A 15,986-nucleotide genomic window follows, 5' to 3' on the forward strand; every position below is an offset into this window, starting at 1 on the left:
TGAGGCTGCCCAGACCAGACTTGGGCCGTGGGATCCTCATTAGCCTGCGCCACACAGGCAAGGACTTGCCGTGCGTCGTGGAGGGGATGCACCTGGGGACCGCTGTGCGGCGCAGTCCTGGCTTGTCCGTCTCACTCCCCTCTGTGACGGGCTCAGCCTGGCCGGGCTCTGACCTGCTGGTGTCTCTCTGGAAATCACCACCGACAACAGGGCCTTGGACGGCCAGCTGTCTCCTGGCTGCGGCGAGCACATCTCGTCCCTGCCGGTCGCCTCAGCTCGGTCCTCTCATTGTCGGTCTTGTCCCCGTTCAGATCCTGGAGCAGTGGGCGTGGGGCCATCCGCTGTGTTCCTTTCTGTCCTCCTTAGCCTGGCGCCTCGGAGATAAAGCCACCAGCCGCTGGTCCGTGCAGCTCGAGCTCACAGATCTCAGACCTTCTTCCCCAGAGAAGCTCCTTGCCTAAAAGACACGCTCACAGGTCTTCTCAAAATGTTTGGGGACTCACGAACGCTGTGGATCTGTTTCCCCTGAGAGCGTGCTTGTCCCGCTGAGATGCTTTTCTTGGATGGGACTTGATTTCTGGGCAAACCCCAGTAACTTTGAGCATTGGCTCTGACATCTGCACCCGCAGAACCTAAATCAGCAAACCTCCCGGTGGACTCTGGGCCCACCATCAGAGCCAGTGCAGGGGGCCGGCTGCCCGGGCGCTGGGTGGACTCTGGGCCCACCATCAGAGCCAGTGCAGGGGGCCGGCTGCCCGGGCGCTGGGTGGACTCTGGGCCCACCATCAGAGCCAGTGCAGGGGGCCGGCTGCCCGGGCGCTGGGTGGACTCTGGGCCCACCATCAGAGCCAGTGCAGGGGGCCGGCTGCCCGGGCGCTGGGTGGACTCTGGGCCCACCATCAGAGCCAGTGCAGGGGGCCGGCTGCCCGGGCGCTGGGTGGACTCTGGGCCCACCATCAGAGCCAGTGCAGGGGGCCGGCTGCCCGGGCGCTGGGTGGACTCTGGGCCCACCATCAGAGCCAGTGCAGGGGGCCGGCTGCCCGGGCACTGGGCGTTCATTAGGTGAATGACTCCCAATCCCGTCTGGGCCACCAGCGATGAATCTGAAGTGCCTGGGTCTTTTCTTAAGGGGACATTCTCAAATCCCCCCAAGTCGAGGTGGGGGATGTACTAACAGAAAACCGTACCACAGATCAGCGAATGCCACCCTTTACACCAAATCATGGGCCTCGTTTGCTGGGGTAGCTTAGTTATGGGGTGAAACTTTGGAAGCTCTTTTCTGTGAAGGTGGAACGCAACCTTGTCAAACGTAATTGGGACGGAGATCATCATCCTAGAGGAAGAGGAGGGGCGGAATGCCTCCAGTGCTTCGCAGAGGTGGCCCAACAAGCAGAATGCAGACCCTGTCTGTGCCCAGCATCGGTGCCATCGAGTGAGGGGGAGGGGGTGGCGGGGGGAGAGGGGTGGCGGGGGGAGAGGGGTGGCGGGGGTCCAGCAGTGAGGATATTCCAGCTTCTTACGTGATGGGGCGGAAGGCAACCCAGAGGCCTGAGCATTCCGTAAGTACCACACGAACACAGACCCATCACCCTGTCAGGCAGTGTTTTGTGCACGAGTGGCGGGCTTTCAGATTCGCTTTGTGCTCTTGGGAGTCCTGTCCCGAGTCCACCGCACATCCTCACTGTGGCCCCAAGTCAGGTCTCAGTTGTCAGCTCAGACTTGAGTGACCTCTCTGTGTCTCTAAGGCGGGCACTGTCCCCCCTGGCCTGCATCTCCCCAGGGAGTGTTTATCAGACAGTTCCTGAGGTCTCTGTCGGCGTCAAGACTCTAAGGTTCCAGTGAGGGTGTGTGAGGAGGATAAGATGGGAAGGGAGAAGCGAAGCGGTCTCCAGTCGGGCTTCTGGGATGGGCACTTGCTGGGAGACCCGATGGTCAGTCAGTGACCGCCAGAGAGAGGAAGAAATAACACATCCCAGTAAGGGTCTCACCGCGAAAGCTGCACCGACCCCCCGTGACCGAGAACGGATAAAAATAAACGCAGCTCAGTGCCAAGCATCAGGGTCCGGCCTTGCCAAGCTAAATTAGGGGTCCCCTTCAGAGAGTGGGGCTTGGAGTGGCTCTCTGTGCTGGTGAGGGGCCTGGGGGCTGGGTGCAGGGGCTCCCAGGACCTTTCAGTTGCTGGTGGTTGATCCTGAGCAGACCACCCCTCTCTCATTTCTTCTGCATGGTCCTTGCCTGTCTACCGTGGTCCAGTGCCCGTGCCAAGAGCCTTGGCTGCAGAAAATGCAATCAGGCAACTTGCATGTCTCCAAATGACGGGCCTTGTGACCCAGGAGGGGCAGAGGAGTAAGTGTCCCTATTGTGAGCCTTAGCCCTGGGGACCCAACGCGTCCACACCAGCCCATAGCTGCCCTGTAGCAAATCAGTCAGGTTTTTACATAAATTCTTTTTTGTGTGACAGAGACAGAGAGTCAGAGAGAGGGACAGACAGGGACAGACAGGAAGGGAGAGAGATGAGAAGCATCAATTCTTCATGTGGCACCTTAGTTATTCATTGATTACTTTCTCATATGTGCCTTGACCATGGGCCTTCAGCAGACCGAGTGACCCTTTGCTCAAGCCAGCGACCTTGGGCTCAAGCTGATGAGTCTTGCCCAAACCAGATGAACCCATGCTCAAGCCAGCGACCTTGGGGTCTCAAACCTGGGTCCTCCATGTCCCAGTCAGATGCTCTATCCACTGCACCACCGCCTGGTCAGAGTACATAAATTCTTTTTATGAGCTTACATATATATTGGTTTCCGCTGCAGGGAAGCAGGAACTTTTTCCTGATCCCCTTGTAGTTATGTGTCTGCCTCCAGATCTGCAGATGCCGCTCTGACGTGTTTGAGAACGGAGGTTAATCTGCAGGGTGGGAAGCTTTCTCTTTCCCTGATGTGCAGCTAGGACTGGGTTGACTTGCTTTGGTCTTTGATGTTTATCAAGCAGAGAACAGCTCAGGCCCCTTGTTTGAAGGACGCTTCAAGTGAAAATGGAGAATGAAGTGACTCCAGAGAGGGGGGTCAGTGGAGACTACAGCCGCCGTGTGCCCCTGGAAAAGGGACCGTGTTGGGTCAGAACATGCAGCCTGGAACACTGGCTCTCATGGAGCCTTGGTTTCCTCATCTGTGAAATGGGGATAAGGAATAATTTCCCCGCAGTGCCCATGGGCAGGGTCTTTTCAAATTACAGGCCATTTTTTCATGGGATCACACCATCATTGTTTTTTTTTTAAGATTTTTTTTAAAAATTTATTCATTATAGAGAGGGGAGAGGGAGTAAGAGAGAGAGAGAGAGAGAGAAGGGGGAGGAGCAGGAAGCATCAACTCCCATATGTGCCTTGACCAGGCAAGCCCAGGGTTTTGAACCGGCAACCTCAGCGTTTCCAGGTTGACGCTTTATCCACTGCACCACCACAGGTCAGGCCACCATCATTTTTTTTTTTTTAAGTGATGGAATGGGTGGAAATTGAACAGAATAGAAAGTTGGGCTACTTCTATACATAATGAGGCTAAGTATTTCTCCATGAAAGTTTTCTCTTGTCTGTGCTTTTGGCATATTGGTCATCACGTAAGACATATTTTCTACTGGTGGGTGGAGATTCGGAATACCGTTTGAGACACATGGTCATAGAGCATGATGGGGTAGGGATTCCTACGTAACAAACCGCCCCTGGCTCCTAGCACTGGCTTTTCCCGTGGCTCTCAGGTGGCTGGGGTTTAGCTCCTCAAGGTTGCCAGTGTACAGAGAGCCACCCCAGTCCTTTAACTGTATTGGTAAGTGTCTTATTGTCACATTTTTTGGGTCAGAAATCTCCTGAAGAAGGCAAATCATTTGCCCAAACCCAACATTCTCAAAAGGAGAAAGTGTATTTTATCTCTGGGAAAGTCTCACGGCAAAGGTCGAGGGTGTCCGGTTCACTACTGAAATCCATCGCACATGAAGCAGTTGAGAATGTCAGATGCCACGAGGTTTGTTTGTTGTTGTTGTTTTTTGCCACGCGGTTTTATAAATTGTACAGTGCTCTGTTAGATTCCATGACCCCTCCCTCCTTCCTGTCCATCCCCCTGAAGTTGGGAGAAGAGAGAGGTCACAAATACCCAGTCAGGGCCAGGGACACTTTTCTGGATTATCCTTTGCCGCCCGCCGGCATGCAGCAAATTCATGGGCATCCCACCGCGCGTTGCGTTTTCTCATCTCCTGTTTCGGAAATGTTGCCTGTAGGCAAGGCCTGTCTTCTCCTCCGTTTTACCTTCTGATACACGACCGGACTTGGGTCGGGGGGTGGCTGGCATGAGCATGGCGCAGCACGACACCGGTGACCTGCACGGAGCGGTCACTCAGGGCGTGTTGCTCGTCTTTGATTGTTTTGAGTCCTGAGCCCCTGGTGGACAGCCCACTGGTCACCTCCCTGACCCCGGGGTTCCGACTCCTTGCGGGGACTCGGTGAGGTTGGCGACCACGTGGGGCCGGTGGGTTGTTCATTTCAGCTGAAGCATGAAGGGTGATGTCCATGTTTCAGCACATTCTGTATTTTCGTACCGGGGTTTTCATCTAGTGCCACGCTCTCTCGGTTTCTCAGAAAGGGTCCCCTTGATGGTTTGAATAAACTGGGGTTTGTTTTTTTTTAGTAACATGTGACTACCCGGTAGGCTTCCTGCCATGTGGTGCTGAGTGAAATAGGTCACACCTGGGGTTTGATGAGTGGTGGTCTGAGAACATAAAAAAAGTAAAGAGAAAGAAAACACACACTCAGAAAGAAGCAACCCGGGCATTGCAATGCCATTAAATTACGTTCCTGGTGTAACTTGTCAGTGTTACGTAATACGACAGGTCCTCCTGGGGTCTCTGTATCAGTCTTTGTCACTGACTGGTGGCCCACCGGTGACGTTGGTTCGAGCCGTGCTCCCACACTCGTTCCGGCACGGCCCGCGCTGGCGCCTCCTGGGTCCCGGCCTCACCGCCAGCTTTGGCGTCTGCTTGTCCCGCGGCTGCATCTCGAGGTCCAAACCCCTCTCCCCGCAGGTCTCGGCTGGCTGCGACGCCATGTTTGTGAACGGGAAGGAGATGAGGAGCAGGGTGGACGCGGCCGTGAGCTTCACGCACCAGCACTTCACCGCGCAGCTGGAGGTGACCGTCTGGGCGCCCCGCCTGCCCCTGCAGATCGAGGTGTCGGACACGGAGCTGAGCCAGGTCAAAGGCTGGCGGGTCCCTGTGGCCCCTAGCAGAAGGTGAGGCCCCGAGAGGGGCGGCTGCCGGAGGGGACGCGGGTCTGCATCCCCTGCCGAGGCTGGTGGACGGCGGGTAGAGACACACAGCCCAGGGTGTCATCACAGGGTTTGAAAATTAAACGGGAGTCATTTTTTTGGTATGCCATTTGGTGTTTTTTAATGGGCTATGTCTTGTTGCTCCCTAATGTCACCCAATAGGCAAGGATAGTCTCCTCTCACTGTGGGAAACCCCGATTTCTGCATTACGGTGCTGCTGAACGTGTTCCCTGTGACTTTCTATGTGCGTCTGAGGCCCTTCTTTAAACCCACTGAAGAAAGCGGGTTTTGGAGTCAAGTAGAGCTCGTTCCAAGGCTGCTTGCTACCAGCCATCCGGGCCCTGTATTAGCTTCTTTGAGCCCCGGTTTCTTTGTGTGAAAACAGGAACATGCTTCTTGGCTGTTGTGACAGTGAATGGAGTTAGCTCTCCAGAGGCGGGCAGGGGCCCCGGTCTGGGCCCCGCCTGGCGAGGGCCAGTGTGTGGCCATGGCCGAGTACCCTCTCCTCTCTGCCTTGACTTCCTTGCTGGTCTGACCAGGACAGTGGGACGCCCCACCCCTCGGCCCTGGGTGACTGAATGTGTCGAACATGTGTGGCAGGCGCTGGTGGGTAGCCGCCCTGTGTCCGCTCTCGTCGAAACCCGGCACATAGCGGGTCTGACTGTGCCTGTGGGTGGCTGCCCCTTTCTCTCCGGGCCCAAATCCCCCTCCACCGATGGTCACGGGCTAGCCAGCAGCCACTGAGCAAGGCCCTCTCATAAAAGAACAAGGGATGGGTTTGTCTTGAGGGGAAGGTTCTGGAACAGCAGAGCCAGACAGGAAGGGCGGGCGTGCTGAGGAGGGGCTGCCCGCAAGGGTCTTCACACCTTGACTTGAGTCTCCCGCACACCTGGAGGAAGGTAGGGGTGGCAGGCCCTGACTGGGGTGAAGCTGCTCGCTCAAGGCCAACGGGGACTGGAAACAGGTCCCCCAACTCTTCTAACCCAGGGCCTCCGGCTGCCCCTATTAGACTCATTCCCGCGTGGGAGTAGTTTTGACATCATAGGTTTCCGGAACACGGGACAGAGAGAAGTCTCCACCTGTGTGTGTGTGTGGGGGGGGGTGGGCAGGGACTGCGCTCACCCTCCGTGTGCCAAGCAGGTGGCACCACGTGACCGTCACTTAGTGCCCGCAGAATGCGTGGAGGGACAGGTGGTGAAGGAGCAGCCCGTGAGCTGATCTGGCGGGAGGAGAACCACCTCGTGCCGCCGGGGGCCCTCCGGGGTGCTGGGACACAGAGCGCGTGGTGGCCTGTCTCCCCCCGCCCCGCCCACGAGGGCGCTGACAGGTTTGTCCCTGTGCAGGCCCACCCGGGAGAGCGACGACGAGGAGGACGAGGAGAGGAAGGGCCGCGGGTGCTCCCTGCAGTACCAGCACGCCACGGTGCGCGTCCTCACGCAGTTCGTGGCAGAGTCGCCCGACCTGGGGCAGCTGAGCTACATGCTGGGCCCCGACTGGCAGTTTGACATCACTGACCTCGTCGTGGACTTCATGAAGGTGGAGGAGCCCAGAATAGCTCAGTTACAGGACGGCAGGACCCTGGTGGGCCGGGAGCCAGGGATCACCACAGTGCAGGTGAGCTGCCCAGCCCAGCCCTGCCCAGGTGGGAGGGACAAGTGTCCGGGTCAGTGCTGCTACTGTGAGTGAGTGTGTGTGTGGTGCCCACACAGTCACGGCTGTGGATGTGTACTCACCAAGTTTTATATTATTATTATTTTTTGTGACAGGGAGAGAGGGACAGATAGGGGCAGACAGACAGGAAGGGAGAGAGATAAGAAGCATTAATTTTTCATTGTGGTACCTTAGTTGCTCATCGATTGCTTTCTCGTATGTGCCTTGACCGGGGGGCTACAGCAGAGTGAGTAACCCCTTGTTCAAGCCAGTGACCTTGGGCTCAAGCTGGTGAGCCTTGCTCAAACCAGATGAGCCCGCGCTCAAGTCGGCGACCTCGGGGTCTCGAACCTGGGTCCTCCACATCCCAGTTCTATACTCTATCCACTGCGCCACTGCCTGGTCAGGCAATACTCACCAAGTTTAATCATCGAAACCCACATCAACATTTGCATCTAAGAGAGATTTAGGAGACACATTGAGTTTTTTTTACTAAGGCGAGATTAAACGCACAGTGCAAGCAGCATCCCCACACATCACCTGCTCTCGTCACATCCCTGATAGAAGGCGGAGGGACCCGTGAAAGCCGGTTTTATTTCCTGAACCCAGAGGGCAAGCCATGTGGCTATGTTATACCATAAACGGTAGACAAAAAAAAGTCTTTAAAAACATGCCTTTGCATTAAAAATAACTTTTAAAAACCCTACAGTTAATGCTCTCCATTATAGTATGAGGGATACTATTTTTAGGCCAATTTTGACAGGATAATTATGCAGAAATAGTGCAGCATGTTTATAATAAAAAATAGTGTTCAGTCACATTAGGTGTTGCCAAAGTTAAACATTGAGGCAGAGGAATGAAGCATGTTATATTTTGTATCACTTTTCTGTTGCTGTGTAACTCATTACCAGACGTTTAGCGGCTCAAAATACTGCTTCTTTATGAGGAGAACCGGTGCCGTGTTCCGGTCCAGTCCTGGGTTCCTTGCTTAGGGTACCACAAGGCTTGTATCGTGGTGGTGGCCGGGCTGGGCCCACATGGGGGCTTGGGGGAGGACTTCTTTCTCGAACCAGGCTGTCCGAACAGCGCAGCGCCTCCTGGTGTCGGATGGAGGGGTCCGTGTCCTTGCTGACTGTCAGCCCGGAGTCACTCTCTGCCGCGAGAGGCCACCTGCATGCCTTCTCAGGTGGCCCCTTTGTCACCGGGGACTCCTGCATGCCTTCTCAGGTGGCCCCTTTGTCACCGGGGATTCCTGCATGCCTTCTCAGGTGGCCCCTTTGTCACCGGGGACTCCTGAGCATGGTCTTCGCACACTTTGAATCTTCCCGACTCCCGCCACCTGTCGGGAAAGCTCTGCTTTTCCGGGCTCATGGGGCTGCACCGGACCCGCCTGGAGACTCTAGGCCCTAGAGTCTAGGGAGATCTCCCGGTTCTATATAACAGAACACCGCCCCAGAGCGGCCGCTCATCAGTCCCAGGCCCGAGGGGGTAGGCGGGACGTCGTGGGGGGAGGGGGGACGGGGACGGCGCTGGAGACTCTGCCGGCTGGACAGGCCTCTCCCTGCGTTAGCCTCCCGGTTCCAGGCCAGATGGTGAATCAGGGGGACGACCTCTCCCAGGGTTAGCATTCCTGTTCCCACTTGGCCTGCCTGGTTAGTGTGGTGACGTCACGGCAGCCCTGCCACGTCATTCCTGCCCCTCCCCTGGCAGGTGTCCAAGTGCCCACGGGAAGGCATGTGAGTGGGAGGTGGAACCCCACTTCCCCGTCGGGCTCTCCCACGGTTCTGCTGTGTCGCCCCTCAATAGGTGCCGTGGGGAGGGTGTCATTGGCACGCCTGGCGCCTCGTGCCGAGGCGGGGAGCTGGCGGTCGCTGCCTTTACATTCATCCAGGCTCCTCCTGGAGGACGCACCGCTGTTGTCGCGGTGCAGACTCAGGGAGAGGACAGGCCGCACTGACGCCCGCACGGTCCACGCGGCGGGCGTGTGTCGGGAACGGGGCAGCCCAGGGCCCGGCCACACAAGTCCCCGACCGGCCCGCCCCCAGCAGAGAACCGGAGAGCACTTACTTGGGGGTTTAAAGCGGGGCGTGCGGCAGGAACCGCAGCTGTCTCCCTTCCTTTCAAGGTCCTCTCGCCTCTGTCCGACTCCATCCTGGCCGAGAAGACGGTGACCGTCCTGGAGGACCGCGTCACCATCGCGGACCTGGGCGTGCAGCTGGTGGCAGGCTTGTCTCTGTCCCTGCAGCCGCACAGGGTGGACAGAAGGGCCATCGTCGCCACAGCGGCCGCCCAGGACGTCCTCCAAGCCCCGCAGCAGGTAGGTTTGCCCAGTCAGCTGAGGAGGCCTCCCTCCGACACCCCGCAGGGGCGGTCGGTGTCGCCCTCGGGGCGGGGACTGGCGGTTCTCGGGGCTTCCTCCTGCGCCTCACCCGGTCTCTTCTAAGTGCCCAGCACCTTAGGTACATTTTCCTCCTTTGTTTCCGTCGTGGCTTGTCCTTCTGCTGCCCGACTATGACCGAAGGATCACATATTTCTCTTTTTCCAAAGCACGTGGTTTTTGCTCCTTAGAGATTCCACTGTAGCCCCCCCGGCTAGTAGGCGCCTAATCGCTGCCATGGCATCTTGATTGTCCCCTCTCAACGTCTCCTCCATCTTTAAGCTGCCCCAGGTCACCTGTCAGGGTCCCAGGGCTCTGTGTGCACTGTGAGACGTCCGTACCCCTGGCTCTTCCAGCCAGTGCTGTCCCCGTAAAGGAGGGTCAGAGTGATGTCACCTGTGGCGTGAGGCTGATGAGTTGCACCTGAATTTGACTCGGATAAAAACATTGCCTGATTTTTCAGAGTGTTTTTAGAAAGGTCCAAGTCAAATTCTGGCGTGTGGCGTGTGAAGAGGTAACACGCACCTTCAGGCATTTATTGAAGTATAGGTTTCGTTGCTCACATCGGTGGGCAGGAGTCTGTTATGGACACCGCTCCAGGCATGCCGATGAGCTCCAGCTGCTCCACACGAGGAAACATGGAAGTTTCTCTTCCTTTAGTCTGTGTGTCCGAGGCCCGTCACCCCGGGAAACCGTGTGTACGTTGGCGCGTGTGAAGGGGCCTGCATATAACATGACCGCTCTGGTTCCTTTCCCCTTAGGAAGCCATCGTCAGCTCTTGGATTTTGTTCAGCGACGGTTCCGTGACGCCCTTGGACATTTACGATCCCAAAGATTTTTCGGTGGCGGTCTCATCGCTGGACGAGATGGTGGTGTCCGCACAGGCGAACCTCCAGCCCAAGTGGCCGGTTGTGGCGGCAGAGGGCGAGGGGCAGGGGCCCCTGATTAAGCTGGAAATGATGATCAGTGAGCCCTGTCAGAAGAGCAAGAGGAAGAGCGTCCTTGCCGTGGGCAAGGGAAACGTCAGGGTCCGGTTCGACCCGAGCGCCGACCGGCACCACGAAGGCGGCAACGACATCGAGGGCGTGAGCCGCGAGTACAGAGAGCACCTCAGCAACTCCATCGAGCGCGAAGGGAGCCGGGAGCGGGCAGTGCAGGAGTGGCCCCCGCGCGGCGCCTCGGCCGGCCGGGAGGAGGGCCCCCCTGGGAGCTCCACCCCGCAGGCCCCCCGGGAGCGGAAGGACAAGACGCTCCTCAGGAGTGGCAGCCCGGACGCCTTCACCAGCTTCCCCACACAGGGCAAGTCCCCAGGGCCCCACCCGGCCAGCGACCTGACGGTGACCTCCCGGGGGCTGACCGACCTGGAGATCGGCATGTACGCCCTGCTCTGTGTCTTCTGCCTGGCCATCCTGGTCTTCCTGATCAACTGCGTGGCCTTCGCCTGGAAGTACAGGCACAAGCGGTTCGCCGCGGTCAGCGAGCAGGGCAACGTCCCCCACTCCCACGACTGGGTCTGGCTCCGGAACGAGGCGGAGCTCCTGGACAGTCCCGTGGACGTGACGCTGCCCTCGGAGGAGTGCACCACCGTCATCGACCGGGGGCTGCAGTTCGAGGAGAGGAACTTCCTGCTCAATGGCGGCGCCCAGAAAGCCTTCCACAGCCAGCTGCTCAGGGCCCCCGACTACATCTATGAGAAGGAGGGGAAGAACGAACCCGTGACCCCGTCGGGCCCCAAGAGGAAGAGGGTCAAGTTCACGTCCTACACCACCATCCTGCCCGAGGACGGCGGCCCCTACACCAACTCCATCCTGTACGACAGCGACGACAGCATCAAGTGGGTGTGCCAGGACGTGGGGCTGGTGGGGGACCCCCAGGACTTCAGAGACTACATGGACAGGCTGCAGGACCCGATGTAAACTCCTTTCTTATGTTGTGCTCACCTTTATGCCTTCTGTTTTCACAGTGGTGGGGCCGTGGGGGCCATGAGCAAGAGGGGACGACGGACGCGACGGAGCTTAACGGCTGGGCGTCCAGTGGGATCCCGTCCTGGGTGGGGTCAGGGGTCTGGAGGGCTAGAGCCGCAGGGGATGGGGGTGGAGGGGACGGGTGAGCCGGCAAATGCTTCTAAAACAGCCACGGAGAGGCTCTGAGACCCACCGTTCTACCTGCTGCCTGGTCCTCACTTGGTTCCGACGGAACGAACACGACCCTGCAGACGTCGTTACTACGGTCATCTCGTGGCAGACGGCAGCGTGGAACTAGATAGGGTGTCGGTGTTTCTTACTCCTAGACCTTCTAAAGCACAGTGGACACTTCTTGCCCTTGGCCCGGGACTGGCCGTATGTGGGAGAGGCTGAATGTCACCGCCCTCGGCGACCGGCACTGCCCGTTGATTTTCATAGGCGTCCGCGGCCACATGGGCTCCCTATGGCCTCGGGAGTTCTCTTTGGAAACACGAAAGGGAGGGGTGTCCGTCTTCTCTCTGACGTCTGTGTGGAGTGCCTGCGTTTGCCGTCACTCCCTGTTCTGCCCCATTTGGTTCCCATCTCGTTCGTCCGTCCTGGGGCGTCCCCACGGGGTGTCAGGCTCTCTCTGTCCGGCTCCCCACGCGGCGTTGTCTCGGGGAAGCATCTTGGAAGCTTGCTCTCTCCCACATCTCTCCTCCCCTCTGTTGTGGAACTTTCTTGTGTCAGATGGGGACTAGGAATTTTACGTCAACTATGAATAAGCCTGGGGAGGGAGGTTCGTTTCTTTACAATTTTCTACAGGAAGCTTAAAAACTTTGGAGAAAGGCTGTAACCTGCAAACATCAACCTTATGCATGCTGGAGGCCCGTGGGGGGCACCCAGAATGCATTTCCAGCGTGGAGAGAGATCTCAAAAAAGCTGTGTTTATACAGGAGCTTTGTGGTCGACGCCCATTCTCATCCAGACTGAAATCTAAATGTCAGCTTGACATCCGCAGAAAGGAAATTGCATAGGCAGTACCTTCAGATGGAACTTTCCATGGTACCAGAACAACAACAAATTTTTTTTAAAAATTGTAGAATGTTTTAACTTACAAATATGTAGAAATCTATATGTACAATGACCCCCCCGCCCCCCAATATTCCCAGTCATGACTCCAACTGGGACAAAACCCACACAGGGTGAGCCCTGAGGGAGGTGCCCTCCTAAAAAATTCCATAAAATACTTGACTATTTCAGTGCTCAACAAAGAAACTGCAACGGAAACCAGAGCTATTGGAAGATCAAAGGCAGGAAAGAGAGAAACAGAGAGAGAGAGAGACGTGATTCCTGCATAATTTAAAAATAAACATGGTTTTCAAGGAGCAGCGTGCATTGTCTGAAGCAAACCAAGAATCTCAGGTTAGGAAGCCATGGCGACGATTTTATGACGCTGGGATTGCTGGGACACGGATGGGACTTGGGTGCCCTGTGACGAGCTTTCTCGAGCCGTGGGCACCCCGGAGAAAGGGTATGTGAAAGGCCCAGCATAGCAAGCACCTGAGGAGGTCACTGGTGGCCGTTCCTTGGCCCCAGATGGCTGATGGCCAAGCTGTTTGCAACAGAGGCGACGGGTTGTTCCCTTTGAGATGAGTGTGCCGGGGAGGGTGACACGACAGCCACAAGGTTCTGCCTGGATCTCGCCCCCAGGACTGCGGGGTGGACATCGCCACAGACGTTGGACATCACCACCTGAGTTCCCGAGGCTGGCGATCTCATGTTGAAAGAGGAGACCAGGAACTGACGCTGGTGACGGGTGAAGGAAGCCAGGAGGCCCACGTGCGCACTGGCCGTTTGCAAAGAGCTGGCTGACACCTCACAGGGTGAGCTGCTCTGTTTGCAAAGGAGCCGTAGCTGCCTGTCCGAGGCCTCCTGGGGGGTGGAGTGGGGGGACAGGGGCCAGAGGTCACCTGACCGCGGAAACATACCCAGAGTCCTGCTCCTTCCTAACGTGTTTTCAGTTTTCTCTCCATTCACATCTCCGACGCTCCAGGAATTCTGTCTGGGACTCTCGTTTCTGAAGCTGAGGAACGTCCACTGGTGTAGGGGGAAGTCTCTGTCACAGCCGCATTGGTGGGCTGCCCCCCACTGGGACAGGGAGGCTTTGGGTGGGGTACCCGTGTCACCTTGTTAAGGAGCAACCACACCTGAGCGTGCCCTCTGCCCTGGGTGCTGGCGTGGCCCAGGGAGCACACTGGGGAGACTGAACCCTGCCGCGCTGAAGCTGCCCGCCCCCGGAAGGTGCCACCTGTGGACCATCTGGAGCCGCCCTGAGTGACGCCTCTCTGCACGGTCCCTTTCTTGGTTGGTGTGGAAACCCTGGCAATACAGAATAAAGGCCAAATGCAAGACCGTGGAGGAGGGATGCACATGGATATGCACACATACATTTGTGGACTCACATGTGCGTGCGTGTGAATGGCGAAGAGCCAGAGGACGCAGCACAGAGTGGCAGCACATCAGCAGGGACCGTCCGCTGGCCTGCTCACCCTTCGGCTTAACGGAACCCCACTGACGTTCTTCCTGCTCTGTTCCCCGTTGACCAGAAACCACGGTTAGAGCTGCTCGCCACCCAACCGTTCAACTTTAAACGAATAGGAAAACAGTGCCCCCCAAATATTTAAACACAGATGGGGGGAACGACGTGAATTATTAAGCCTTGTAATACAGTGTCTTAGGGGCCATGCCTTTGCTTGGATCTTCCAGGTATTTTGGGTCGAGGGGCCCAAGGGACTGGAGTTGATGACCCAAAGAAGCGACGTTGGCAGAGTCCGTTCCTCGCCCCCAAGTTGGGAACGTTTAGACTCCCCCGGGGTAGACACCAGCAAGCCACCCAGGAGGCCACCAGGCTGCGAACTCAGAGTCACACGGGAGGGTGGGGGCGGGTTCAGGTGCTCCCCAAGGCCCTGGTGACCTGAGCTGCGGACGTGTGACACCACAGTTGCCAGGACCCTGATGGGCCCCTGTCCGGGACAGCACACGAGGGTGGCGTTTGAAAAAAAGTGACAAGAAAGGACACATCCCCGAGCAAACCTCAGAAAGCTAGGTGTGCCCCCTAGCAAAGGAACCCTTGACCTCCTCCTGATCTGTCTCGCCCGGTGGTCAGCGTGAGTGGCCCGGCTCCCACCATCCTCGAACTCCGGGCTGAGAGTTTCTGCTCATGAATGGTAACGCAGGGAGGGAGCCGTGGGTTCCGGCTTGTCCTGTCACCCCGTTTACGGACAAAGCCATTCGCACCTCGCTCCTGCCTGCGTTTTACAGAGCCCGCCGTGTGTGTCGCTCAGTAGTCCTGTCCGCTGCTCGCGACCAGCGTCTTCGGTGTCGGGGCGTTGGGACCCTGGCCCAGGCTCCCTCTGTCAGAGAAGGGCGCTCCTGTCTGTCCCCGGAGGCCACAGGGGGTGGTTCCACCTGGTTCTTCCATGTCGTCGGTCCCATAGGGTTTTTCTCCTCTAATCATCTTCACAGAATGGTCTCGGTTCTCTGTTCTCATCTGTCTGGGACATCACCCTTGGTTGACAAGCCCAGCAGCCCTGTCCCCCACCCCCGCCCCACCCCATCAAAACTGCACACGTGTGATATAACCCGTCTCACTTCTCACGCAGAGGGACCGTGGTGGCAACGTTCCTATGCTAACATACGGATAGCAGATATTTTTGTATGTAATATAGGCAATATACCAGAACACCAAGAGGTGTGTTGGAATAAATACGTTTTTAAAACTAAAAAGCATGCAACTCCATAGCTTTTACATATGCAGACGGCTCACCCCAGTATCTACGCCGGGGGTGGGGAAACGGCCCTCACGTCGCGAGATGGCCGGGACTGGGTGTGGCCCGTGTTGGGAGCGTCCATGGAATCTGCCACAACTTTTTAATCTGACTGTCATTTTACTTTTGGATTTTTTTTCTTCTGCTTTTTTTTTTTCTGGAAATATTTCAGAAATAAAGTGACTGTTTTCCAGCATAAAGGTATATTCTAACCACAGGGTAACGCGTCATTTTTAACATGGAAATAAACATTTAAACCTTCTTGGGTTGTTTCCTGTTTTCATCTGCATGTTCCCTTTTTGGTTTCGGCATCTGTGTGATTTGACTCTATTTATCTATTTTTTTTTTTTATTTTTAGATGAAGATTTTAATTCCTTTAGATACAGCAATAGACGGAAACCAAAAGACAGTGTTTCTCAAAAGTTGCAAACGACCTTGACGTCTGACGAATGTCTCCTGTGGTCTCCTGATGCCGGGTGGGTGTGGGGCTGGGGGACACTCCCACCCCCATGACTCAGGACGAGGGCTGCTGTTCCTGTGTCCCTGTCCAGGTCCTGACCTCCGTCTCTGTCCTGGTCTTGTCACGGGTCACTCCCTCGTGCCTGTATTTGGGGCAGGAGCTTGAACAGGGTCAAGGCCTGGGGTGTCAAGGGCCCAGGACAGGCAGTGCTCTGGAGACATAAGGAAAACAAGCCATCAACGTTGGGCCCCTTGCTGGGACCGTGACATGGACATTCTCCACTGAAGGTGGGCGGCACGTATGCACACTTCTTTTTTTTTTTTTTGTGACAGAGAGAGAGAGAGAAAGAGAGAGAGAGGGACCAGAAGGGAGAGAGAGGAGAAGCATCAATTCTTTGTTGTGGCCCCTTAGTTATTCATT

The 15,986-nt window shown here is 56.7% G+C and overlaps 1 protein-coding gene across 2 annotated transcripts in view; it reads left to right on the forward strand.

Moving 5' to 3' along the window:
- The window catches only part of TMEM132B (transmembrane protein 132B), a 608,028-nt gene that overhangs the window by 219,768 nt on the left and 372,274 nt on the right, over positions 1-15,986 (forward strand). The window contains exons 6-9 of one of the 2 annotated variants that reach the window (XR_010729317.1): positions 5,065-5,270; positions 6,650-6,920; positions 9,082-9,273; positions 10,095-12,622. Coding sequence is in view for 1 of the 2 variants with exons in the window: in XM_066260825.1 (XP_066116922.1) it covers positions 5,065-5,270; positions 6,650-6,920; positions 9,082-9,273; positions 10,095-11,249 (1,824 nt within the window). In the remaining variant the exon portion in view is untranslated. Of the gene's footprint in view, positions 1-5,064; positions 5,271-6,649; positions 6,921-9,081; positions 9,274-10,094; positions 15,350-15,986 lie in introns of those variants that run through there. The other variant, XM_066260825.1, reaches the window with a different exon arrangement.

Source organism: Saccopteryx bilineata, chromosome 2, assembly GCF_036850765.1.
Source record: "Saccopteryx bilineata isolate mSacBil1 chromosome 2, mSacBil1_pri_phased_curated, whole genome shotgun sequence".
Lineage (NCBI taxonomy): Eukaryota > Metazoa > Chordata > Mammalia > Chiroptera > Emballonuridae > Saccopteryx > Saccopteryx bilineata.